General features: G+C 44.9%; 2 protein-coding genes and 1 long non-coding RNA gene across 7 annotated transcripts; 1 reads left to right on the top strand and 2 right to left on the bottom strand.

Annotated features, from left to right (window-relative positions):
• The first annotated feature begins 433 nt into the window (after positions 1 to 433).
• Positions 434 to 17702, top strand: LOC131109082 (uncharacterized). Its single transcript, XR_009120637.1, has 4 exons — positions 434 to 654; positions 9883 to 12688; positions 14470 to 14611; positions 15663 to 17702. It is a non-coding gene; the product is annotated as an uncharacterized LOC131109082 (long non-coding RNA).
• Positions 2344 to 6652, bottom strand: bambia (BMP and activin membrane-bound inhibitor (Xenopus laevis) homolog a). Its single transcript, XM_058060669.1, has 3 exons — positions 6128 to 6652; positions 3827 to 4087; positions 2344 to 3278 (listed from the first exon to the last, which is right to left on the bottom strand). The coding sequence occupies exons 1-3, from the start codon at positions 6201 to 6203 to the stop codon at positions 2860 to 2862; spliced, it is 756 nt and encodes a 251-aa protein (XP_057916652.1). The 5' UTR covers positions 6204 to 6652; the 3' UTR covers positions 2344 to 2859.
• On the bottom strand, positions 10451 to 19763 carry waca (WW domain containing adaptor with coiled-coil a). Of its 5 annotated transcripts, none has more exons than XM_058060667.1 (13): positions 19549 to 19763; positions 19332 to 19362; positions 18570 to 18762; positions 16142 to 16233; positions 15730 to 15845; positions 15532 to 15650; positions 13781 to 14029; positions 13582 to 13704; positions 13350 to 13501; positions 13104 to 13228; positions 12457 to 12658; positions 11814 to 11941; positions 10451 to 11736 (listed from the first exon to the last, which is right to left on the bottom strand). In XM_058060667.1, the coding sequence occupies exons 1-13, from the start codon at positions 19587 to 19589 to the stop codon at positions 11667 to 11669; spliced, it is 1641 nt and encodes a 546-aa protein (XP_057916650.1). In that variant the 5' UTR covers positions 19590 to 19763; the 3' UTR covers positions 10451 to 11666. The 5 variants fall into 5 exon arrangements, with proteins under 5 accessions (XP_057916650.1, XP_057916648.1, XP_057916651.1 ...); XM_058060665.1 differs by having other exon boundaries at positions 12457 to 12664; positions 13350 to 13498; XM_058060668.1 differs by having other exon boundaries at positions 13350 to 13498.
• Positions 19764 to 20889: the final 1126 nt, after the last annotated feature.

Raw genomic sequence — 20889 nt, 5'->3', positions numbered from 1 at the left:
CCACCTCGTTAAATTTGCATGTGAATGAGAACAGCTTGACTGCCTCTTGTTGCACAAAATGGCCGATGCTAATGACCTTCCTTCCTTGGCGGCTGGACTATTGTCGCAATCCAACGCTGGCTGCTGAGCGTGTGTGTTCATATTAACAGTGGTTAGCTTATTTTTACACTTGATTGGCCCTGTGGAATGTACAAATATACTTGATTATTGCTCTTGAAATTCCTATATATTCTATAATGACCCTATAATTGACCCTGGACCAGATTATTTATCTTTTTCCAGGGCAAAAGTAACACATTGTATCAGAGTTGGGTTCAAATGTTAATGAAAGTTTGAGAATTAAAAAAATAGCTTGACACTTGTAGTACATAACGCACACCTACATGTGGCGCTGTAAACGCGCATAAATATATTAGCACGTGACGCAACAAAACAGTAGAAGAAGAAGAAGAAGAAGTGCGCCCGCAAAAGTGTCCACTTTTCCGGCTTGTTTGGACTGACGACCAAGTGGAATAACTTTTACAAGTGATTTTGGAGTATAAGACCAAACTACTATAAGGCAGAGGATCGTGAACGTCGAATTATTTTTGGCTTTTTGACAGCAGTACGCAAGCGGTCACTTCTGGTCACATGGGTGTGACGTCATCATGCTAGGTAGGTAGTGCTTTTGTGTTTGGTATTACCTGGAGTATGTGGAGGAAGTACTGCAGTGTGTAAAGGAAGTACTGCAGTATGTGAAGGAAGTACTGTAGTATGTGAAGGAAGTAGTGCCTCATCCTCCAGCAGCCACCTGACACCCCAGGCCAGCCCACCCCACCCCAAGTGGACCGAAGCTAAAGCAAACAGCAAGTCCCATTAGGCAATCCAAGCAGAGGCCATTGTTATGATTACACGTGTAATAGTCGCGGGTGGGGGCAGAGAGACCCCCGAGCCCCGGCTAATGCAGGGTTCCGTTAAGTGGTTTGCTGCTAATAGAGGTTTCCTGTCCTAATGCGCTCCCGACAGAGAGAAATAAATGCAGTGAGGCACAGCTCAATGTGAAATAACCTCCATAAAGTTACTATTGGACTGCGAAACCTTTCCAATGATGGTTATTTAAATTATCCCGGGAAGGGAAAGTTTTTTTTTTACTGTACAGAACAGTCAATGTCTGGCTGGATGGAGTGGTTATGTGTAGGGGTGCAACAATATCGTATACCGTAAATATCCGCATTGAACCGGTCCATACACATCGAATCATACCCACAATTGTATTTTTATCTTGATTCTAACCGATTAAATAAACCGTCTGTAAGATACATATATGTGCAGTAAAAGTTGGCATAGCTTTGTAGTGGTTTGTTCCATGCGAAACCTGAACCCTGAACTCCATTACGGAAATGTGTTTTTTACACTTACTTGTTATCATTGCTATTGTTTTATGTCTATTTGAAAAAAACAATTTAATGGCTTAAGTTTTAAATGTGCTGCCTTGACTTCGGCTGTGTTGAAATTCGGATGTATACATTTGATAGTATATTTTTGATGTAATGTATCAAATGTGCAGGAGCAGAAATGAGGCAGATATAGCTGCACCATGTCGCTTACATGTCGTTTGAAAACCCCTCTTTTGAGTTAAAATACACGTCAGCCATTTCAATGAAAGTAAAGTTAAAGGAACCTTTTTCTAGATACTGATTTTTTTTTTTATATTTTGTAAAGCAACACATAACAGCTTTGTGAAATTTCAACTGTCTTTTTAAATAGTCTGAATAACCCCAACCGTTCTCATCATATTATAGTTTATTGCCTTAATATATTGACTTTATTCCTAAATTGTTTTTGTCCAACTTTTTTTTCAGAATATTGCAAACTTTTTTGTATGTGTTTTTTTAACATTTCAGCTTTATGTACCTTGAATGATTCCCGTAAAGTGACTCTTTTCTCTTAATATTTAGCTTAATACATTTACATTTTTGCTGTTGTCTTGTGAAATTATATTTTTAGAATGTGCTGTGGGCCAATAAACAGTAAACGCTAACGTATGGAACCCAATCTGGAGTTTTCAGTGTCCGTGGACCCCGTAATTGCGTGTTTTGTGCCCCACATTGTGATAGAAGGACCGGGCAGTAGATAAAAGTGAATGTAAATCTATCAGGGCTGGCAGAAATACTGCCAGTGAAAAAGGGAAAAAAGTTGAACTCTTGGGAGAAGCGCCCACACTGAGTAGTAACAGCTCAGCTATAAAACAAGGCCTTACTGTTCAACACACACCCTTGAAAGCACCACCCTGGAAGGCGGGCGTCAGCATTCTGCTTCACAGGCAACTTTGGACGTGCCAAAATAAGACAAAAAGCTCCAAAGTCAAATAAATAAAAAGTCACTTTTAATGAAAGTGGTGGAGGCCCCCAGCGGAGCGTGGCGTGACGACACAGAGATGTTGAACATTCATCTAAAACAAGCTTGACTGTAGGAAAGGAGCGTGCACCCCCCCAGCAGGGTCTCGCCGTGTCCTGCTGCTGTCACTGTCAAATCGTCCTTTTCAAGCAACAACTTTTTCTTCTTTTTACAAATGTGCAAAACTGGGACGGGTGCGGAATCATTGGCTGCTCGGCGTACGCGTCCAGGATCCCTTGGAGCTCGCGCTCCGCCCTCACGGTCCCGCCCTGTCGGCTTTCAGCGCGGCTTCTCGCCGCCTTTTGCCTTTTCATTTTTCAAGTAAAGTGCTCCTCGAGCAAAAACCACACGGCATGAGATCAGTCTCGTGTTTTTTGCCACTGGTAAAAATAAATGAAAACACAGGCCCAAAAGTCCGACGGGAGAAAAATATGGGAATGTTTTTTTCCAGAATAAAAAAGGGGGGCGGTCCCGGACAGGAAGTCATACAAACTCCAGCTTGCCGTGGCCGCTGTACATCCCCCAGTGAACGAGGGACAGGATGTTCTCGTTGCCGAGGTCCGTGTGCCGCATCTTATCGCAGGTCAGGCAGCAGTTCTCGTGGCCCGTGACGGGCACCATGCACTCCAGGTCCAGCTTGGCCACGTGGCCTTTCTTGGTGTGGTGTCCGTGGAAGCTGTAGTGGAGCCGCGACAGCATCTGCTGCCGCTGGTCCTGCAGTCGCTTGTTCTCGCTGCGCAGCATCCGCAGCGCCAGCATGATGAGCAGCACCAGGATGAGGCCGCCCGCGATGGGCACGGCGATCACCGCCGCCCGGAACCACACCTCCTTGGCCGAGGCCAGCTCCTGGACTCGGGTCACCAGGTTCTTGTTGTTGCTCTCCGGTTGGTAGCGGCTGTGATCTGCACACACGGATTCCAAAAAGGATTAGTTCTTGCGTTTGTAACGTGATGAAGCAAGTCGGGTGGAACGCGGCCGTTTTAAAATGTCAGACGACGACTTAAACAGCTTCCGCGGGGCGAGTGGGGGTGGGGTGGGTTAGCGGGAAACGTGGGGAAAAAACAAGTGAGTCACCTTGTCCCGACTAAGAGCCCGAATTGAATTGGACTTCATCAAATGTGTTCCTTTGGGAGGGGGGACTCATCAGGAAATGTCCATTCTACAGCACATTCCTACCGGGGGTGGGGGTATATCTGATCTCCCTCCAAGAAGGTGAAGTGGCCCCTCCCTGCCTTGCCAGCACACTTTTACACTTCTAGCCTGTTAGAGTCAACTTCTGGAAAACTGGGAAGTTGGGAGGAAAAAAGTAAGGGGTGGGGGTGGGGGGCAAGGGTGGCTCAATTGTCCATAAAGCCATAAAGTATTTGTAGAAAGGTAGAGTTGGCCCTACTTGGTACTACAGGAGGAAGCGGATGAAAGAACGAGAGCTCCTTATCTGACATCTGCTCACCTGTGGAGTCCTTGGTGTGCGTTAGGTCGTGCAGACCTCTGTAGTTGCACATGTCGTCGTGGCAACACTCCAGCGCGTCCGCACCGGCGTCGGCGCCCTTCCGAGCGCTGCAGACGTCGCGGGCGTCTAAGCAGCCGTGGGTTAGCGGGGAGTTTGGGCTGAAGGGGTCCAGCATCTTGGTGAAGCAGGCGTTCAGCTCCGACTTGCACATGTACCCCGTGGCCACGCAGTGCGCCTCGTCACAGTAGCACCGTATTTCACCTGAGAAGAAAAGACACAAGATGTTAGCTGTGGACTTGAAAGCAACATGGCTGACAGTGTCATTTGGTGGGAAAACCACCCCATGCTCGAATTAAGTCACTTTAGCTGTTTGAGTCTGGCACCTCAACCAAGCAGTGGGGGCACTCGCAGGGCTGACGGTGTCTTTTTGGATTGATGGATTATTTTCAGTCAATTACGTGTCTTTATTTATGAATGGAATATTTAGAGCATTGAACATCTGTATAATCTTCTAAATACACTTTTTTTTACATTAGAGACTTCTAGGCATGATACAACACCCCTATAGTCACCTTTTCACTCCCATTGCCCAATGTAGTAGCCACCATAAGAGACAATAATGCAGAACATTTTGACATACAGTAGTTAGAGCCCTCTAGACACGATATAACACCCCTATAGTGACCTTTACACTCCTATATAGTAGGCATAATAAGACAGAATATAGTTTTGCATGTTATTTTTTTTACTTCCTGTTCTCAACTGTGCTTGCTGCATTGGTTATTGCCTCATCGGTGTAACATTACTGACACCTAGTGACCAGTGAAGAACACTACATATCATCACAACCTCTTTGAATGTGTCTTCTGAATACCGAATATTTGTATTTGACCTCAGTGAACCATGCTTGTGTTGAAATGTGCATATGTTTTACCAATACTGGGCGGTATTCAACCAGGAAACGGCAAGATTTAGTCAAATATTGGAAAAACGTGAGCGTGTGAAGCTGTCGTAGGCCAGGGGTTACTGTACTAATACAAGAGTAAAACCGGGCTTTCTGTTAAAAAGATGGAAGACTCCTTTTCCTTTGGTTTGCACGCATCCCAGCGTAGGAGGAAAGGGAAGGGGGGGGGGGGTGTTCCAGTGTAAAGAGCGTGCAGCTACCTTATCATTACGGCCGCATGCTTCCAAACAGACCCAGTGATTAGTTCATGCACGGTCCCGTTTCTTTTCACAGAACACTCGGCAGCTCCAGTCAACTTATGAGCTTCCTTTTCCTTCTCATTGTGATGCAATAACTTGTACACTTCTGCTGCAAACCCAACACGGCTGGGGTGGGGTGGGGTGGGGGCTTCTGTCAGTGCCAGTTCCCTCCTGTGTGAATGTTCCAGTTCAGGAGCACATTCATTAGATCAGTGTTTTGCCTGGGAAGGATTGGAGCAGCAGGGCCCGGCAGGTCATTTGGAGAATATTTCATTAGAGAGGAGAGGCCCCTTTGTGGGCTGCAGGGAGGAGGCAGGGCAGGGGAGGGGGCGGTCGGCATGAGCACGGAAGCCTTTTTGGAGACCCAGCAGCAGCAGCAATAGCGGCGCCGAGGCCCCTTTGAAACGGCTGTGTTTACCATTATTTTAATTATGCTACTTTCCTCCCGTTTTGGGGGGCTTTAACATGCATGAAAACGCAGCCACCATGTCGGGTCTGGAGAACAATTTGATATTTCAGGGGTCCCAAACAAAAACTCACTCAGATGACTCAGTAGCGCCCCCTGTATTATTATTTAATAGCCCCTGCCACCAGTTTCATGGATCCTCACGAAATTTGGTGGCGACTTCAACCATGACAGGACGCACAAAAGTTGGCAAACAAACAGGAAGTCGGCCATTTTGGTCTCTTTTGGGGCGAAAAGCAGGGGTTGTATGTTTATTTGTTTTCGCGTGAATGGCAGCTTCAAAATCGTGGTCAAGTGTCATATATTGACAGTTTGTCACCTGGTAGCTGACTTGCGACATGAACCTACGAGTGCTAACTAATTGTGTGTAATTACAGCTTAGCTAACTGCTACGGAAGCCGGGCTTACGGTAACTACAACTGTTTTCTGTAAAGTTGGAATGAAACCGGTTGTTTAACAGTAACAGTAAGGGGGAAACTCCGACATTTTACGATCGTGACAAACGATTTCCAAGCCTAAATGTTAGGTTTTGCTAGTTGTCAGAACGCTAAAAGAATTAATGACATTTTTGGCACATTTGGGCAATTTCAACTGGACATGGACACATAAACCTGTACGTTTACAAAATATACCTTTGGTGAGAAGAACAGCCATGGCACAAAGTTCCAATTGGAGCCAAATTGAAATCAAACTGAAGTGACGCTCCATTGACGCCAGAGTTGGATGCGTCCGCTACGAGCAGCACGGTAGTCCCCGGAGCCAAGAACTGGACGTGGGAGAAAAGGCGACGCTTTACATGGAGCTACAGCCAAAAAGCGGACATTCCCATTCAGTGAAAAAGTCGTCTCACAAGGGGAAAAAAATCATCCGACATGTTTCCCCGCACTCGTGGAGGAAGAACAGCTAAAAACGACCCAAAGCACCGTGTGTACTTCAAGTCCACAGAGGGTGGAAAAACGGATATAGTCCTGCTTGTAAAGAGCCTCAAGTTGTAACCGCTGGTCCGACTCTTCTTCGTCTTATTTCTCTCCTAGCGATGACGATGAAGCATCATCTTTAGTAATCCTGGACGGAGAACTTGTCGAAAATGAGACAATTCCGCTATGTCTGACAGTACGAGCGAACCCAAAGTGATCACAAGATATAACACAAGAAATATCTGTGGGGCTGCGGCTCCGCCCCCTTGCACGCTGATTGGTCGGTGTACTACTGGGGGAAGTTTGAGACAACCCCGTTACCGGTCTTTTCAAAATAAAGTCAGTTTATTGTGAAATGAGAGAACATTTTGGTGTGATGTGATAAGAGTTGTACGCTTTAACAGTACATTTATAAAGCAAACATTGTGCAGCTGACATAACAGGCGCCATGAACCCGATATTACAGGCGTTTTATTTGGGAATTAGCTTTTTTCCCCAGGCAGCAATATTAACCTGACTGTATTGTAATGTGATATCACGAAAGCTACTTAAAACCGTTTATCCCACCCCATTCACAAGTGTGCAAGAGTGGGTACTTTGTAGTAGTACTACTAGCATCATTTTGTTACCTTTTAAGCACCATGAGCGATTAGTCACATTGCACAAAACAAATCAACATTCAGTGTTTGTGTCCCCCCCCCCCCCGTGTATGGAAACAAAACATACACCTGGCTGGTATATTTCATTGCAGTGTACATATTTGCACTTGCCTTGTTGTCACTAAAGTACCGGCAGTGTCATCACTCCCTGCTGGCAGCCAGGTTGACGCCGCACTCCAGCTTGTGCCTGCAGGCGGCCAGACTTGCTTTTGGTGTCTTCAGGGCGGAGCGGACAGTCGTTGGGAGAAATTAGCAATCCAAAAAGGCTCATGGCGCCACTCAGACCGCAGCACACACACACACACAATCGCCTCTTACAATCTGCAATGCAAAGTCGACGACAATGATAGAAGAGTTTAAAAAAAGGACAACTTTCTTTGTTATTTTGTCTTTGCATCGGAGGAATGGAGGTGTTGTACAACTAAGAACGACAAACTGGAAAGACACAGCTTAAAGGGGTATATTACAAAAAATACACACACGACAATTACTGTAATTATCTGCATTTCATTGAGGCGCCAGTCCAGGGCAGTGTTACGTCAGCTGTGCACAAAAAACGAACCACTTAAAGTATCTCAATATGCTTACCGTGTCAGCATGTAAAGATTTGTCTGTGAAAAAGAGCAGTTATACGGCATAGCTAAACGCTGCCATCTCGCGGCGAAAAGTGGTAACAGCATGTGAAAACCGCACTTAGTGGTTTCTAATATACTGTATAACGATTACAAATAATGTATGTGTATGGGTGACAGTCAGAACAGAAGATCGTTTTGAAGTTTGTATGTAAAAATGCATCATTTTTTATTTGGTTCTTGTGGTTTTTATTAGCATTTGACATACATTCCAATAAATGTCAATATCATGCAAAAGTTATTGGATTTCAGGAGCCTGATTCAAACAAAAAAACCTATCATACGCTTGGTTAAAGCGTGAAACATTAGTTTAGTTCATTGTATTATTATATTATATATTATAATATTTGAACATTTTGGCCCATTTTCACCTTCAGTGGGATGCTGGCCTTTTGGTTTTAATTAGCGGTAATCATCAAAATTACTAAGAAATAAATATGTTCTACAATATACATATATTTAAATACTATGGAAATATATGCAATATATTTTGTGGAGGAAAAAGTTCATAAAAATTTGAATTAATCCAAAAAATGAAAGTGATAAAACACTAATAATTATAAAAATGATCATATAACATGATAAAAATGATAGTTAGTATATAGATGTTTGGATGGACCGTCCAGTTCTAACCCATTTGCATCTCTGTCACCCGCAGAGCGAAAGTGGCGCGTGTAACATGCCGAAGGCCGCCCTTCCTGGGAAGCAAAGACACGCATTGTGTGTTTCCCTGCTGGGAGGATGAGCGTTAACAAGCTTTGAGACACAGGGAGGAGTCGGGAAGTCATGCTAATGACCTCTCATGCGTCTGCTTTCACGCATTAGCGGCCCTCGCAGGTGTGACCTCCCCACAGACGTGCCACAAAAGCACCCTGCTGCTCGCCGGCTGTTGATGTGATGGGCGGAGTCAGTAAGGTCGACCTGAGCCACACCGTCGCCAAAGCAACCATTTCTGTTTGTCTGCATAGACGGACTAAAGACGTCACATAGATTTGATATCCACACTTTGAAGACCTTTAAATGATCTTCCAGCACTTCCTCCGACACCTCCATGCCCCCCCCCCCCCATTCCCTTTGATGTGAGCCATATCAAGGATGCAGGAAGAGCCAGGCAGACTGGCTCCTCGCTCCTCCTGGTGATAGCGGGCGAATATTCCCCGCATTACAGGTCCCGCTCACTTGGATGCTAACGGCGGAGGCGCAGGGAGATATTTCACGCCGCCTTTGATGATAAAGACACTTTCAGGCCTTCACCAGATGCTATCTCCTTGTGGGAGATGATCTGTGATGGTCAGGAGGGCGTCGCTCAGGTGGAACGGCATTTACAAGCTGTGGGAAACCGAGCCATAGCGGTGCAAACCACAAGCACAGCAGGCGGTGCCGAACATACCCAAATCACACACGTGGTGGGTGTGGCATGGCGGCGCCGTTTGGTCTTCGCCATTGGAGGGTCTGTGATTCCGTGATCCCGCCTTCATCAGACTTCAGTCGGATTCCTTATTTATCACTGGAATATGTTGGTAGAACATAGAAAATAGGTCATTATGGCTTTCTAAATATGGTTTGGAACTTTAGAGACCTCTGGACATAAAATAACACCCCTACAGTCACCTTTTCACCCCGATCAACCAACATAGTGGACACACTATAGACTCAAACGTTCCTTGGCAGTTATTCCATGTCTAGAGGGATCTCATGTTAAAAACCGGAATTAGGTTCTAAACAACGTCTCTATGCTGTAACAATGAAAATATTCCATTTCTAAATAACACTGATCCCATGAGATGAGCACATGCACGATATTGGCTTCGCGAGGACGAGACAATTACTTTTAAGAAAACTACAACAAAATATAAGAGTGGACGAACAAAACTTGTCCATGACGCTTTTAACTGTTGAACGAATTGAATGAAAACCCAAATAATGATAGCAGTTGTAGCTACTACTACTAATCTTTTACGTTGATGTGTTCTAAAGAGACGCCGAAATAGACTGCACAGTACATGGTTTAGGCAAAAGAGAACCACAGTTCCCATGATGCCTAGCGTGCCGAAGCAGGAAGTGGTGAAGTCCAAAGTAGGCCGAAATAGAGGCTAGTACCACACGCTGCGATCCAAGTCATGTACTGGGATCGTGTTTTGAGCCTCATGTGACTTCACGTTTGACTTAATGTCCGCAGGTTCGATCACATGTAGAATTGGACACGACACCCCCACGGTTGATGACAGCAGCGGCCGAGTGAGGCTGGGACAGCAAGGTAGGTTGAACTACACTCCACGTGCTTCCACTTCCACATGACGTGTATTCATTCATAAAGGCGCCGCCATGGCTCACAGTCCGATTGGCTTCCCCTGTATCAGAAATAGTATCACGTTGTAACCTCGCGAGATTCTCTTGCAGCGACTCGGAAATCAGGAATCGTTATTTAATTCCCATAGTCAGCATTTGCGCACCCCTTAATGCACAACTGTAGCAGTGTGACATCAATCTGTGACTATTGGATCAAGTTATTCGGCTTTGAAACCAAAATGCTAACATCAGGTCCTAGCCAGTGTTTCTTCAAAGGAAGTACGTGGATTAGCCAAACATCGGATTCTTTTTCTTGTGAGCACTGATTGCCTGAAGTAAACATTGGCGTATCTGAAACTCTAGGAACACAGTGCTCTTAATTTGAAGGTTCAACGCAAACATCCGCTGTCAACACGGAAGTATGTTTTTTTTTCTACGTAGTGAGTAATGAAGTGAAAAAGCCAAGACGACGTGAGCCCTGGAGAGACATCTTTTATTCCATGTGTCATATACTTGAGGAAACAATAGACAAAGCAACGACGTGGTCACCTTTTACTGAATGAACGTGATGGAGGTCAGTTAGACGCAGAGGTGCCAGCATGGTGGAAAGACATTTTGCAGCTCTGGGGATCCTGCCATTCGACAGCGAAGGACAGGCGAGAAGTAGGATGGGACATGCTGATGGCGAAGAGCTTGTCTTTGTGTGTTTTGAGTGACAGGGAAGGTAAAGGACAGCCGACGGGAGAGGGACGTGTAGGCGAATGAGACTTCCAACAAGGCACTAGCATCATACCAAAGCAAACCCAACACTCCAATAAAATAATCCGGGCTCTCTTTAGCTTAACATGTTTATTATCATACATAAAATTCACATTTGACCTGGCCTGGTTGCGTCTTGCCCCTTCCTACCTACACTGAGTGCAAATCAAACTACAACTCTTCATAAATAAATCCTCAGAATGGAGTCCACTGGAACTGTACAATGGAATGGACTTGCAGCGGGCAAAGGACACGTTTCGACTGGGGACCTCCAGGATGTGCATGTGGGAATGATTCAAAGCAACACGCCGTCCCATGTGTGAGTTTGTCTTATGAAACAACACCAACACACCACCAGGCACTATTTTGTCAGGGCCGCGAGAAGCTGCGAACAGAACCACCCAACCACTAGGCGGCGCTCTCGTGCACGTCAACGCTTCGCCTCAAGAGGGCAGAGGAGGGAAGAGTCATGGCTTGGCCGATATTTGAGGAGGAATGAGTTTGTGTACTTGCATGCTCACGGCTTCAGTGATCTGTGAGGCGACGGGAGGAAGCTGCAGACGAGTTACCGTGGTGGGCGGGGCTAGCTAAACGTAGAACGTAGCCGCCCAGGCTGATTAGTCGGGGTGTCCAAAGCTCTGATAGGCATGGCTTTCCATGGCTTCCATCTACAAAACATATTTACAACATAGATAACATCTACAAGAAATCTACACTTATTTTTCTGTTTTTTTTGTTTGTTTTTTTTTACAAAATCTCCCCTCCCCCCATCCTCCTCTCCAAACAACTCTTCCTTTCCTCCCCCACTCCACGCCAAAGCGGTCCGTGTTAAGACGGTGCAACTGCTTTCTGTCTGGCCTCCAGCTATGTGCAATGGGCCCCCCCATTCCAGCTTCTACTTGCAACAAGAAGTTCTCAGACCATGAAGGAATTCTGGTTCTTCAACTTTTCAAGTTCTTTGATTTGTTGTCTGAGGAAGAGTATCCTGCGGGAAAGGAGTGCAGAGGCAGACGTGAGTGGTGTTTTCCACGACGACGGATGTTGTTCATTGAGCACGCTCACCTCTGCTCTCGCAATGTGGCTTGGATTTCAGACACTCGGACCAAGGAACGAAGGTTTTTCAGCTCGGTGCAGTTCTCTGACATGCAAATGCTGCCCATCGTGTGAGCCTCTTCACGTAACCTTGATGCCTGGGGATAAAATGCTCTTCATTAATCAGGATTTAAAGAACATATACTATGTTTACTTTTCGGGTGAGCAAATCAAGCGCTCTCTCCACCTGCCTGTGATGTCCCTTGAGCTCACTTGGAAACAAGGTTTCCGTGGAAGACATTTTGCGTGCTAGTTGTACCAAAAGCTTTGCAATGAAAACACTGCTGTGTTTGACAAGCGCCAAAGGTTTGCCAGAGACCTCCGTGGAATCACTCTGCCTGCTCGGAGCATGTGCCTGAATAGAGGTCACCTTGCTGGGCCACAGCGGGTGGCTCCCAGCACTCTGTACGAGTAGTCATGTCATGGTGTTTCATTAGTTCTTATCAGGGTACACTTTGTCACATCCTAACTTGTTCCAGTTCTTCAACTACACTTAAAATAGCTATGAAAAAGTTGCCTCTTGGTCGTATATCAGTCTTAAGAAGCAGAAAGTTATCGGTATGTGTTTTGTGTTTGAATATATAATATTTCTACTTGAGCAGTTGGTCCTTACCTGTTTCTCTGCGTGCTCAGCAGGCCACCCTTGGACATGTTTAATAAGATTCTCATTGAAGTGGGCGGCAAGGGCGGGGGTGAAGGAGCAAGACGGCCGGGTTGCCAAGGAAGTGGGTGGAGCCGACGATACAGCGGGGGCGTTGCTGCTGCCGCTGCCAGGTGGGACGTGGTTGGATCCCGGAGAGGGACTCCTCTGACTGCTGCTGCTAACACCAAGTCCAAGTCAGTATGTGAGTATGTTCTACCTAACCTAACACAGTACATGACATTAACTTCACACTACTGCTTTGATGCAGGTGGATGGTAGAATAGAATAGACTATGTATGTGTTCTATTTCTCTACATATGAAATCATCTGCACACGTGGACTCCCACTAGTCGTTGTGACCATAGGTGAGATTGTCTCTCCTTCAGAGGTTGTGCAACAAAAACACTGAGTCAGACTGAATAGATGAGTCAACACTTATGTTCCATCAGTGACCAGCAGATGGCGCCACTACGCTACAAGAGCCACCACAGTCTGATTTAGAATTTGGGAGAATAAACTGATGGCCCTTGTCCTGTCTCATTCTCTGAATGGCATGAGGACGTGTGCTTTGTTACGATGCACAGCTGTTGCTAACGAGGACGTGGAGGTGCGCTTACCCCTGGCGCTGAAGTGTGCGTGGAGAGGCGATGGTAGCATCGTGACTGTGCTGCTTGTCGCTGGGGAGGGGCTGCTGGGATGTCTGCTGGGGATGAGATGACTGCTTGGTGGCTGGTGTATTCGCCTGCAAACACCACATGCAGCATGGTGACATGGTGGTACATTAGTGGGCCCAAAAGGCTGAAATAAAGATGCATTTGTGATCCAAATTTAATGCGTATTTTCCAACTTTTCCAAGCCTCTACCTTTGACAGTGAGATGACGGGCTGTGTGCTGAGAAGGGATTTGAGGGGACCGGCGTTGGTTTGTGGGGTGCTGATGCGGGGAGAAACGTAGGACCTGGGGGATGAGGCGTCTGACGTTAACGACATCGGGGACTGGTTGGACTGCTGAGCTGCTGATGATAGAACAAACATAAAACTGTATTAACCACCAGGAACAATCATGAAAACCTTCTAGATAGTTGCTTTGACTGACCTTGGCTGGAGAGCTGAGCTGCTTGGGAGAGAATTGTAGTAATATTGAAAGCTGATGGTCCAGCAGTGAGGATTTTATGAAGCATGGACTGTAACGAAGCTTGTGTGACGGCAGCTGTCAGGACTACAAAGGAGAACATGGCAGTCACCTCAAAGAAAAACATGCATCGTACAGTGATGAACAAGGATTGGCAGTGTACCTTCATTGATTTTTGCCATGTCCACACTGGCGTTATTGAGCTGCAGGGCCGTTTGAAGCGCTGGAAGAAGCTGGCGGAACAAGGTGGGGTCCTGCAGAAGCGGAGGGGCTGGGGACTGTGGGACCGGCGAGACGGGGACAGTGGATCCTGATGATCCTGGGGGGGCCGATGCAGGGTTCACACTTGCTGAGCCAGAAGATGAAGACTGGGTAGCGTGAGTCGTCGTGGGCTTCTCCGCCTGTGCTGACTCTGAGGAAAACAATGGAGGTTCCAACTTGTAGCTGTACAATCCGCTTGAATCAAAATACATGCAGTAATACAGTACTCGGTGAAACTATTTCACAGAGAACGACATGAGATTTGAAATACTACCTTTAAGAAAAGTACAATCAATCTACTGAGATCACTGGTTACTCTTCTGCACGCTTTGTGTATGACTGACTGTTCATGCCGTTATTCTGAAGGTAGTGGAAGCAAAGCACAGTGTGAATCCGAGGGAAGCAGATGGCAATGTGTTGATTATCCAGTTTATTTTCGTTTATTGTGTGATCCATTTATTTATTATTGTCCCAGGCCTACTGCCCACATGACAGAAATATACAAATATCTAAACTTGCACCATGCATTACTTGGATGTTTGCAAATCTCATATCAGACTTTAGCATATCTACTTTTTGCTTTTTCTTTAGACTTCCCATGATGCAACCACAACAGGGTAGCGTGACGACAACAATTTGATGACAAGCATGGAATCCAAAATGGAAATGATTGTCTCTGTCCTGGCTCCTGAGGTCAACAAGTGGACAATAAAAGAATACACACTGCAAGAAGGTGAGTGCAAGTCCAGCAGTACAGTTACACGATACTCCATCTCCCCAGTCAGCTTCTTTTCACTCTCTTATGGCACATAAGATAGGGAAATGCTTTAAATACTCTATGTAGGTCACCCACAGTTGGGAACAAAAGTAAACATGTTTGACCGTTCTTATGGTGGTGTGAGTTTCAGTGATGTAGGATTCAATGTTAACGGAATATATCCGTACTTTTTAAATACAGTTTCTAACATTATTAGAGCCCTTTAGACATGAAACAACACCCCTTTAGCCAACCTTGCACTCCTAGTATTTATGTTGTTGAGACTCAAGACGGCCACAAGCTAGGTAGTTGGCCTTGAATTCATTTCTCCTTAAGCCAACAACTTACCACTTCCACAAGGGAAGGGAGGAGAACTGACCTCATGCAGTGTTACGGTAATGTAATTAATGTCATTACTGCCACCTAGCTGCCACCATACTACATGTCATATAGACATGTAATAATCCACCATAATCTACCAGAAAGCAGCCATCATTCATTCATTCTTTTCTGAAAAGCTGCAATATAGCGAGAGAGGGATAATGAAACGGTGATATAGCGAGGGATGGCTGTCCTACAGTATTACGCCCATGTGTTCACCCAGAGACAGGCAGACAATGCGAGCAGCACCAAGATGTGAGCCAATGTTTCAGGCATGTTGGCCCTCTGTCTGCCCCAACCACTTGACAGTGACTCGCTGTGGTTTCTCTCCTCCTTCCAGAAATGTACCAATTTCCTAATAGCCAATTTGTTCCACAAGTGTGATGACAGAGTTCAGAAGCCAAAATGTGGTCATCCCTGCCGTATCATCAGGCTTCTAGTTGAGTCAGTGTATGAGAGATTCATTGCTAAATAAGACAAACACCATCCCAGATGGAATGCATGAAAGTCCTTACTTGTTGCTGAAAAGCCAGGGGGTGCTGACGCCTGCATAGCCTCCCTTCTGTAGTCTCTGTCCTTGGGGAAACTGTTGACCACTGCCGTCTGTTTTGTTGCATCTTTTTGCCGCTGTTCTCTGCAAAATAAGAGTGGATCCATCCATGACGTTGGGCATGCCTTTGCATTGGAAATGAGAGTAAAGTGTACCCTGCTACCTTTCCAGCCATTCTTTGGGCTTCTCCCACTGGGACACCTCGGTTCGACAGTTGTAGTAATATTTCTTCCCGGATGAGCTGATGTGCTCCGACCAGTCGTCACCTGGTTCATGAGGCTGAGAGAAACAGAAAGGCTTTTCTTCAGGGTCTGATGCAAGAGGATGCAATGTCATTTGTATTGCTGCCTGCTTTCAACGCAACGGCTAAAAAGATGGAGCCAATATTGAGCAATAAAGCGGTGCACCCTTCTCACAAATGGCAGCTTTCCTCCTGACAATAATGATTACTCTCAGAAAGCGTTGGTTAGTCATTCCCAGCATCAACTAGTCAACACAGGGCGGCAGTAGGACATAAACACGCTCAGCAGGAGACAGAAAAACAATTCAAGCTATATTCGGTGGGCAACACTTACTGTGTCTGAGGTTTTGTTGGGGTTAGAATGCGAGTTGGAGCTATGCAGGGCGCTGTGGTTGTGAGAGTTTTCATGTGGGGAATTACTGGTCCCTGCAACACAGGACGGAAGAGACGTTCATCACAAGCAACAATTATGGCTCCGAACTCTGCCGAAAAACATTCGTTTCCTCCACTTTGCAAGCGTTTCTTACCTTTCAGAGCCGGTTGTCTCATCATTGAAGTGTGTGTAGCTTTTCATTGCCAGCTTTTGATAAATCAAGCTGGATGGTGTATTGTATGTACTCTCCTGTCACTTCCTATCCACTTGGACAAAGTTTGCTGTGTGGCTGTAATGCCAAACACAGCCTCACTGTGATACAACGCAGACATTTGCATTTGGCAGCTACTGAAATGGAACGAGGAAAATCCTATAAACATCTTCAGATGCTTACAAGTGGAGACAACTGGTCCTCCCCCTCCTGTACTTTAGTCGACTTGCAGACGAGCAACTAGACAAAACATAATATAAACCATTGATTCTCAGCTGGTGGGCCTTTGTTTGGGCAAAAAACACAGCTGCAGATATCTGCTGGAGAAGAGCTTGCAAAAACGACAGAGGGTTAACCATCGGTCACCAAGCAGGATGTGGACAGTGGGGTTCGGTCTCAGGCAGAAAGCAACAACTTGAGCGCGTTTAGAAAAATCAGCTTTACCGAGTCCTTTTGTTCTTGTTTATGAACATCATCGCACATTGCATTTAGTCATTTCTTCATTTTTAAAGAGGTGCAAGTTGTTTTCTACTTTTCATAAGGAAATATGCTAATTTAACCGTTCAGTAAAACAATGGAGCAGTGTTACTGAAGTTACTGAAGCACCATGTAATGACGCAACACGTGTGTGCGCGGCGGCCATCAGCCATCATCATGATGCAATGTGCAAATGAGATTAGATTGGAAAAGCAACAAAGCGTTGATAGAAAGAGGTTGAGGTGTTTGTGGGCAACACGGTGTTGCATGGTGTTTTGACTCTGTTGTTGTTGGTCAGCATAGATAGGTGGAAAGTAAATGCAAGGATGAATGTCATCAGTAGTCATCCACCTCCTAGCAGAGATCTCTGCTGACGTGGGCTGACTCACCAAACAGAAGAAAATGCATGAAAGCAATTAGTATGCAAAATGACTAACAGTGATAACTGTGCCGGCCGCGCTTTTATCAGCACTCTCAACTCTACAATTTCCCAGGAAATGTAATCCTTCTACCTGCAACCACGATACCAGCTGAGCTTTTCATCCATCACTGATTATGGGCATGGATCAAACGACACCTCAAAGCATTTGCTCAGTATGTCACGAAGTGGCTGACGGGTTGAACAGCAATGACTGTCTACTGTTGGTGTACAAATGTCACGTCAAAGCCACCGTACAGCAGTGGGGAATCATAGCGACACCTCTCCACACACCTGAACAGCCATAAAAGACAACAATGCTTTGCTAATTGGCATAAGAGATGGATGTTGGCTTACGCGTTTGTTTCCAGCAGCCATCACCTAACAACAATTTTGTGTTTGCATTTTCCTACTAACCGTGGTGAACTTCTTTTTACACAGTTAAATATACTCTTCGTGTTTTGGTATTAAATCAGGCGTAAAAACATGATCATGTTCCACTTAAACATAACACAAACCAAAAGCTCAGTTCCACACACACAAACATTACACAGAAAGCAGGCAATCCATTCATTTACACGTGGACTAGAGGCCACAACACAGAGAAAAATGAATCATAAGAATGCGTTTGAGCTGCCATAACCTACTAACTTTTCTATGTTTATACTTCCCTACTAACTATAGTGAACTTCTTTTTACACAGTTCAAATAGGAATAAAAGCTGACCAGCATGCCCAAAATAATTGTTTACTGTGTACTGAAATCTATGACAGAACATCGGGCAGTCTAATATGTACAGTATTATTTGCCTGTACATCTTTAGTTCTTGACATTTTCTGTATGCTAGCCACAAGGGCCACCGTCCCTGCTTCTACTGTACCTTCATGTTAACTAGTCACACCAGCAGTGCAATGTTACTGTAATAGTGCATTCATTATAACTGCGATACATGTTGTTGCTAAGTGGAATGAAGGCCTTATTGCTGAAGCTAAGCAACACACTAAATTAAAAACACCACAACAATCCCAGTTTGCCAGCATGTCAGAAACAATGCAACAGAATACTTTGCAAATACTTCAGTAGCAATGCATCACACTGTTTATTACAGACTGGATGAAACTGTACAAAGATGCTGAGCAAGACCTCCAGAAATAGTTAGTGTTTCCATGTCTCCACTATTAACAAGGTGCTTATTCTTTCCTTTCATTGGATTATAATATTAACAAGGTGCTTATTCTTTCCTTTCATTGGATTATAATATACTGTATTTCTGAGCGTCTCACCTCCATCTCGATCCCGGGCCCGGTGTGCATGGACAGCCTTTGCTCTGCCGTGTCCTGTGCCATCACTGTGTTTGTTTTCGGGGCTGTCAGACCTCTTGAGCATTTTGCAGGGAGGAGTGACATCTGAGGCGTCTCGCATCTTTTCATGGCGGTGATCCCCACCTGGATGGCTCTTAGATGAGTATTTGAGAGTCTGGAAATTCACACGATTGCAATCAGTCTTCCGTCCTTTAACACCGGGTGTTGGAGCAGAAACAAGGTCATGCTCATTCACAACTGTTAAGTTTAGAATGTGGTATCACTTTATGTATCCAAACGAACACAAGCTATATATGATGTTATGTACAATAACGCAAAAGCTCGACCAGATCAACTGTTGGTTCCATTATGACTTTCATAAAAACTGTGTTTTAATGTTACAACTTCGTTGTTAATGTGGACGTTTCGAGATGTTTGCAAGATTTAGGCCCGAGTCAATCTCGCTAGCAAGAGAGCTAACAGCAACAAGCTAACAGCTCTGAACTGCCATAAAACTCGCCTCAGGCTTTCCCATCGCTTAATACACTCGTTATTACATCGTTGTTACCCGGCGGTGTTCAACCACGGGGTGTTTTGTAGCGTTATAAGCAAATATTCTACTTTTCCACTTTATTTTCCGCACTGGCAGGGGCCTGTTGAGCTCCCGAGAAGCCTGAACCGGAGTGTCCATTTTAATCTGATTTGCTGCTAGCAAGCTAGCGGCTACATTCAGCTAACAAGTACCTGATAGGGCTGAGAATCTCTTCGGTCACACCTGCAATTGTAAAAGAAAGAATATGTGAGTGTACAACACAAAGTGGCAGAGATGAGAATGATCTCAAAGTGAATGTGCAACTTTCCGGACACTTATTTTGGTTTCAGTAAATAAAAATGGCGGATTGTCAAGCGTAGCTATATGGAAAGGAAAAACCAGAATAAGTAATGTTAAAAAGGTGTTTACCCATCGCCGAATCTCGGTTGTTTCCTCGCATACATTACCATCAATGCCGTGTTAGTGTGTTTGGAGTGGGATGTGAAAGACTGATCACGGCACTGTGTTTTTCTGGATAATTCGGCGAGCTGAATTCGTCGGTTTCAGCCTAGCTGGTTGGTATACTTAAACGTTATCTATCGGCAGCAGTCGTGGAAAGAGCGCCCTCCGTCGGTCAGTCCATGTCACGTACAGCCCTGTTTTCACCCTCGTCTGACGTCACAGCGTAGCAGTGCGGCCCTTTGCTGGTTGCCAGACCAACGCGAATTTGAATTTATGGTGGCATTTATTTTGAATACCAACAAAACACAACAGCGCACGTCGTGTTTATTTTTCATTGTCTTAACTATTATACACAGCACATGTTGTAAATAAATGGCATGTGCGGTAACACAAGTAAGTGTAGGTTTACAAACCTGGCAACTTGAGCTAGAAGCCCCGCCCTTTCCGGTTGCAACATCCGCTGTGAGTCAGTCACCTAAGTCGATCACAACTCTTTATATGTGTAGTTTGGCTAACAAAACGATAACATAAATCTTGTAATGACCTTGAAATGGTGCCACAACGTCTATTTAGAACAAGAAGCCATAACTACATTATACAGTTATCATAACACAAGCTTATATAGAGCGTTGACTTTTTTTATCCTGACATCTAGTGGCCATTGATTGACATTGCTATTTGTAATACAACCAGAAAAAAACTTGTACAAATTAAAAAAAAAGTTATTTTACAACATAAAATCGAAATTGTAGATACAATTAAGATACAAAAAAAGAAAAGTTATCATACTACAACAATAAAATCGTTATTTTGTGAGAAAAAATATTTTAGGAGCATGAAGTTAAAATATTAAACAACAAAAAAGCAACTTCTCGATGACATTCGTGTCTGTTAAATGAGTAGAAAATATGTGAAAACACGCACATAGATAACATTTGAGGAGTTGTGGGAACAGGTTCATATAGTATATTGTATATACTGTACAGTTGAGGCTGTGCGTACATCCTGTCACCATCTGCCTTTTGCCTTTAGGGGGCGGTATATAACCACTTTTACCTGCCATTTGGGGGGGGGGGGGCTCAATATTGAATTTGGAGCGCCAGTTCTGAAGTTCTTCCATTCGACTAGTTCAGTATGCGGTTGTGTATCTGCCACCATGAAAACACGTCTTCATAATAATCATTTATTGGTTCAGCTGAAGAAGTTATGTTGTACTGTGATTGGGTATACAGCCCACCAATTAAAATAACGCCTTCCATAAAAGCGCCCGCCTTTTAAAGAGACAGGCCAATGAACAAATACATTGGG

The sequence above is a fragment of the Doryrhamphus excisus genome, chromosome 21 (assembly GCF_030265055.1).
Source record: "Doryrhamphus excisus isolate RoL2022-K1 chromosome 21, RoL_Dexc_1.0, whole genome shotgun sequence".
NCBI classification, from domain to species: domain Eukaryota; kingdom Metazoa; phylum Chordata; class Actinopteri; order Syngnathiformes; family Syngnathidae; genus Doryrhamphus; species Doryrhamphus excisus.
Note: the sequence above shows the minus strand (reverse complement) of the source record. Positions and strands in the feature narration are given on the sequence as shown.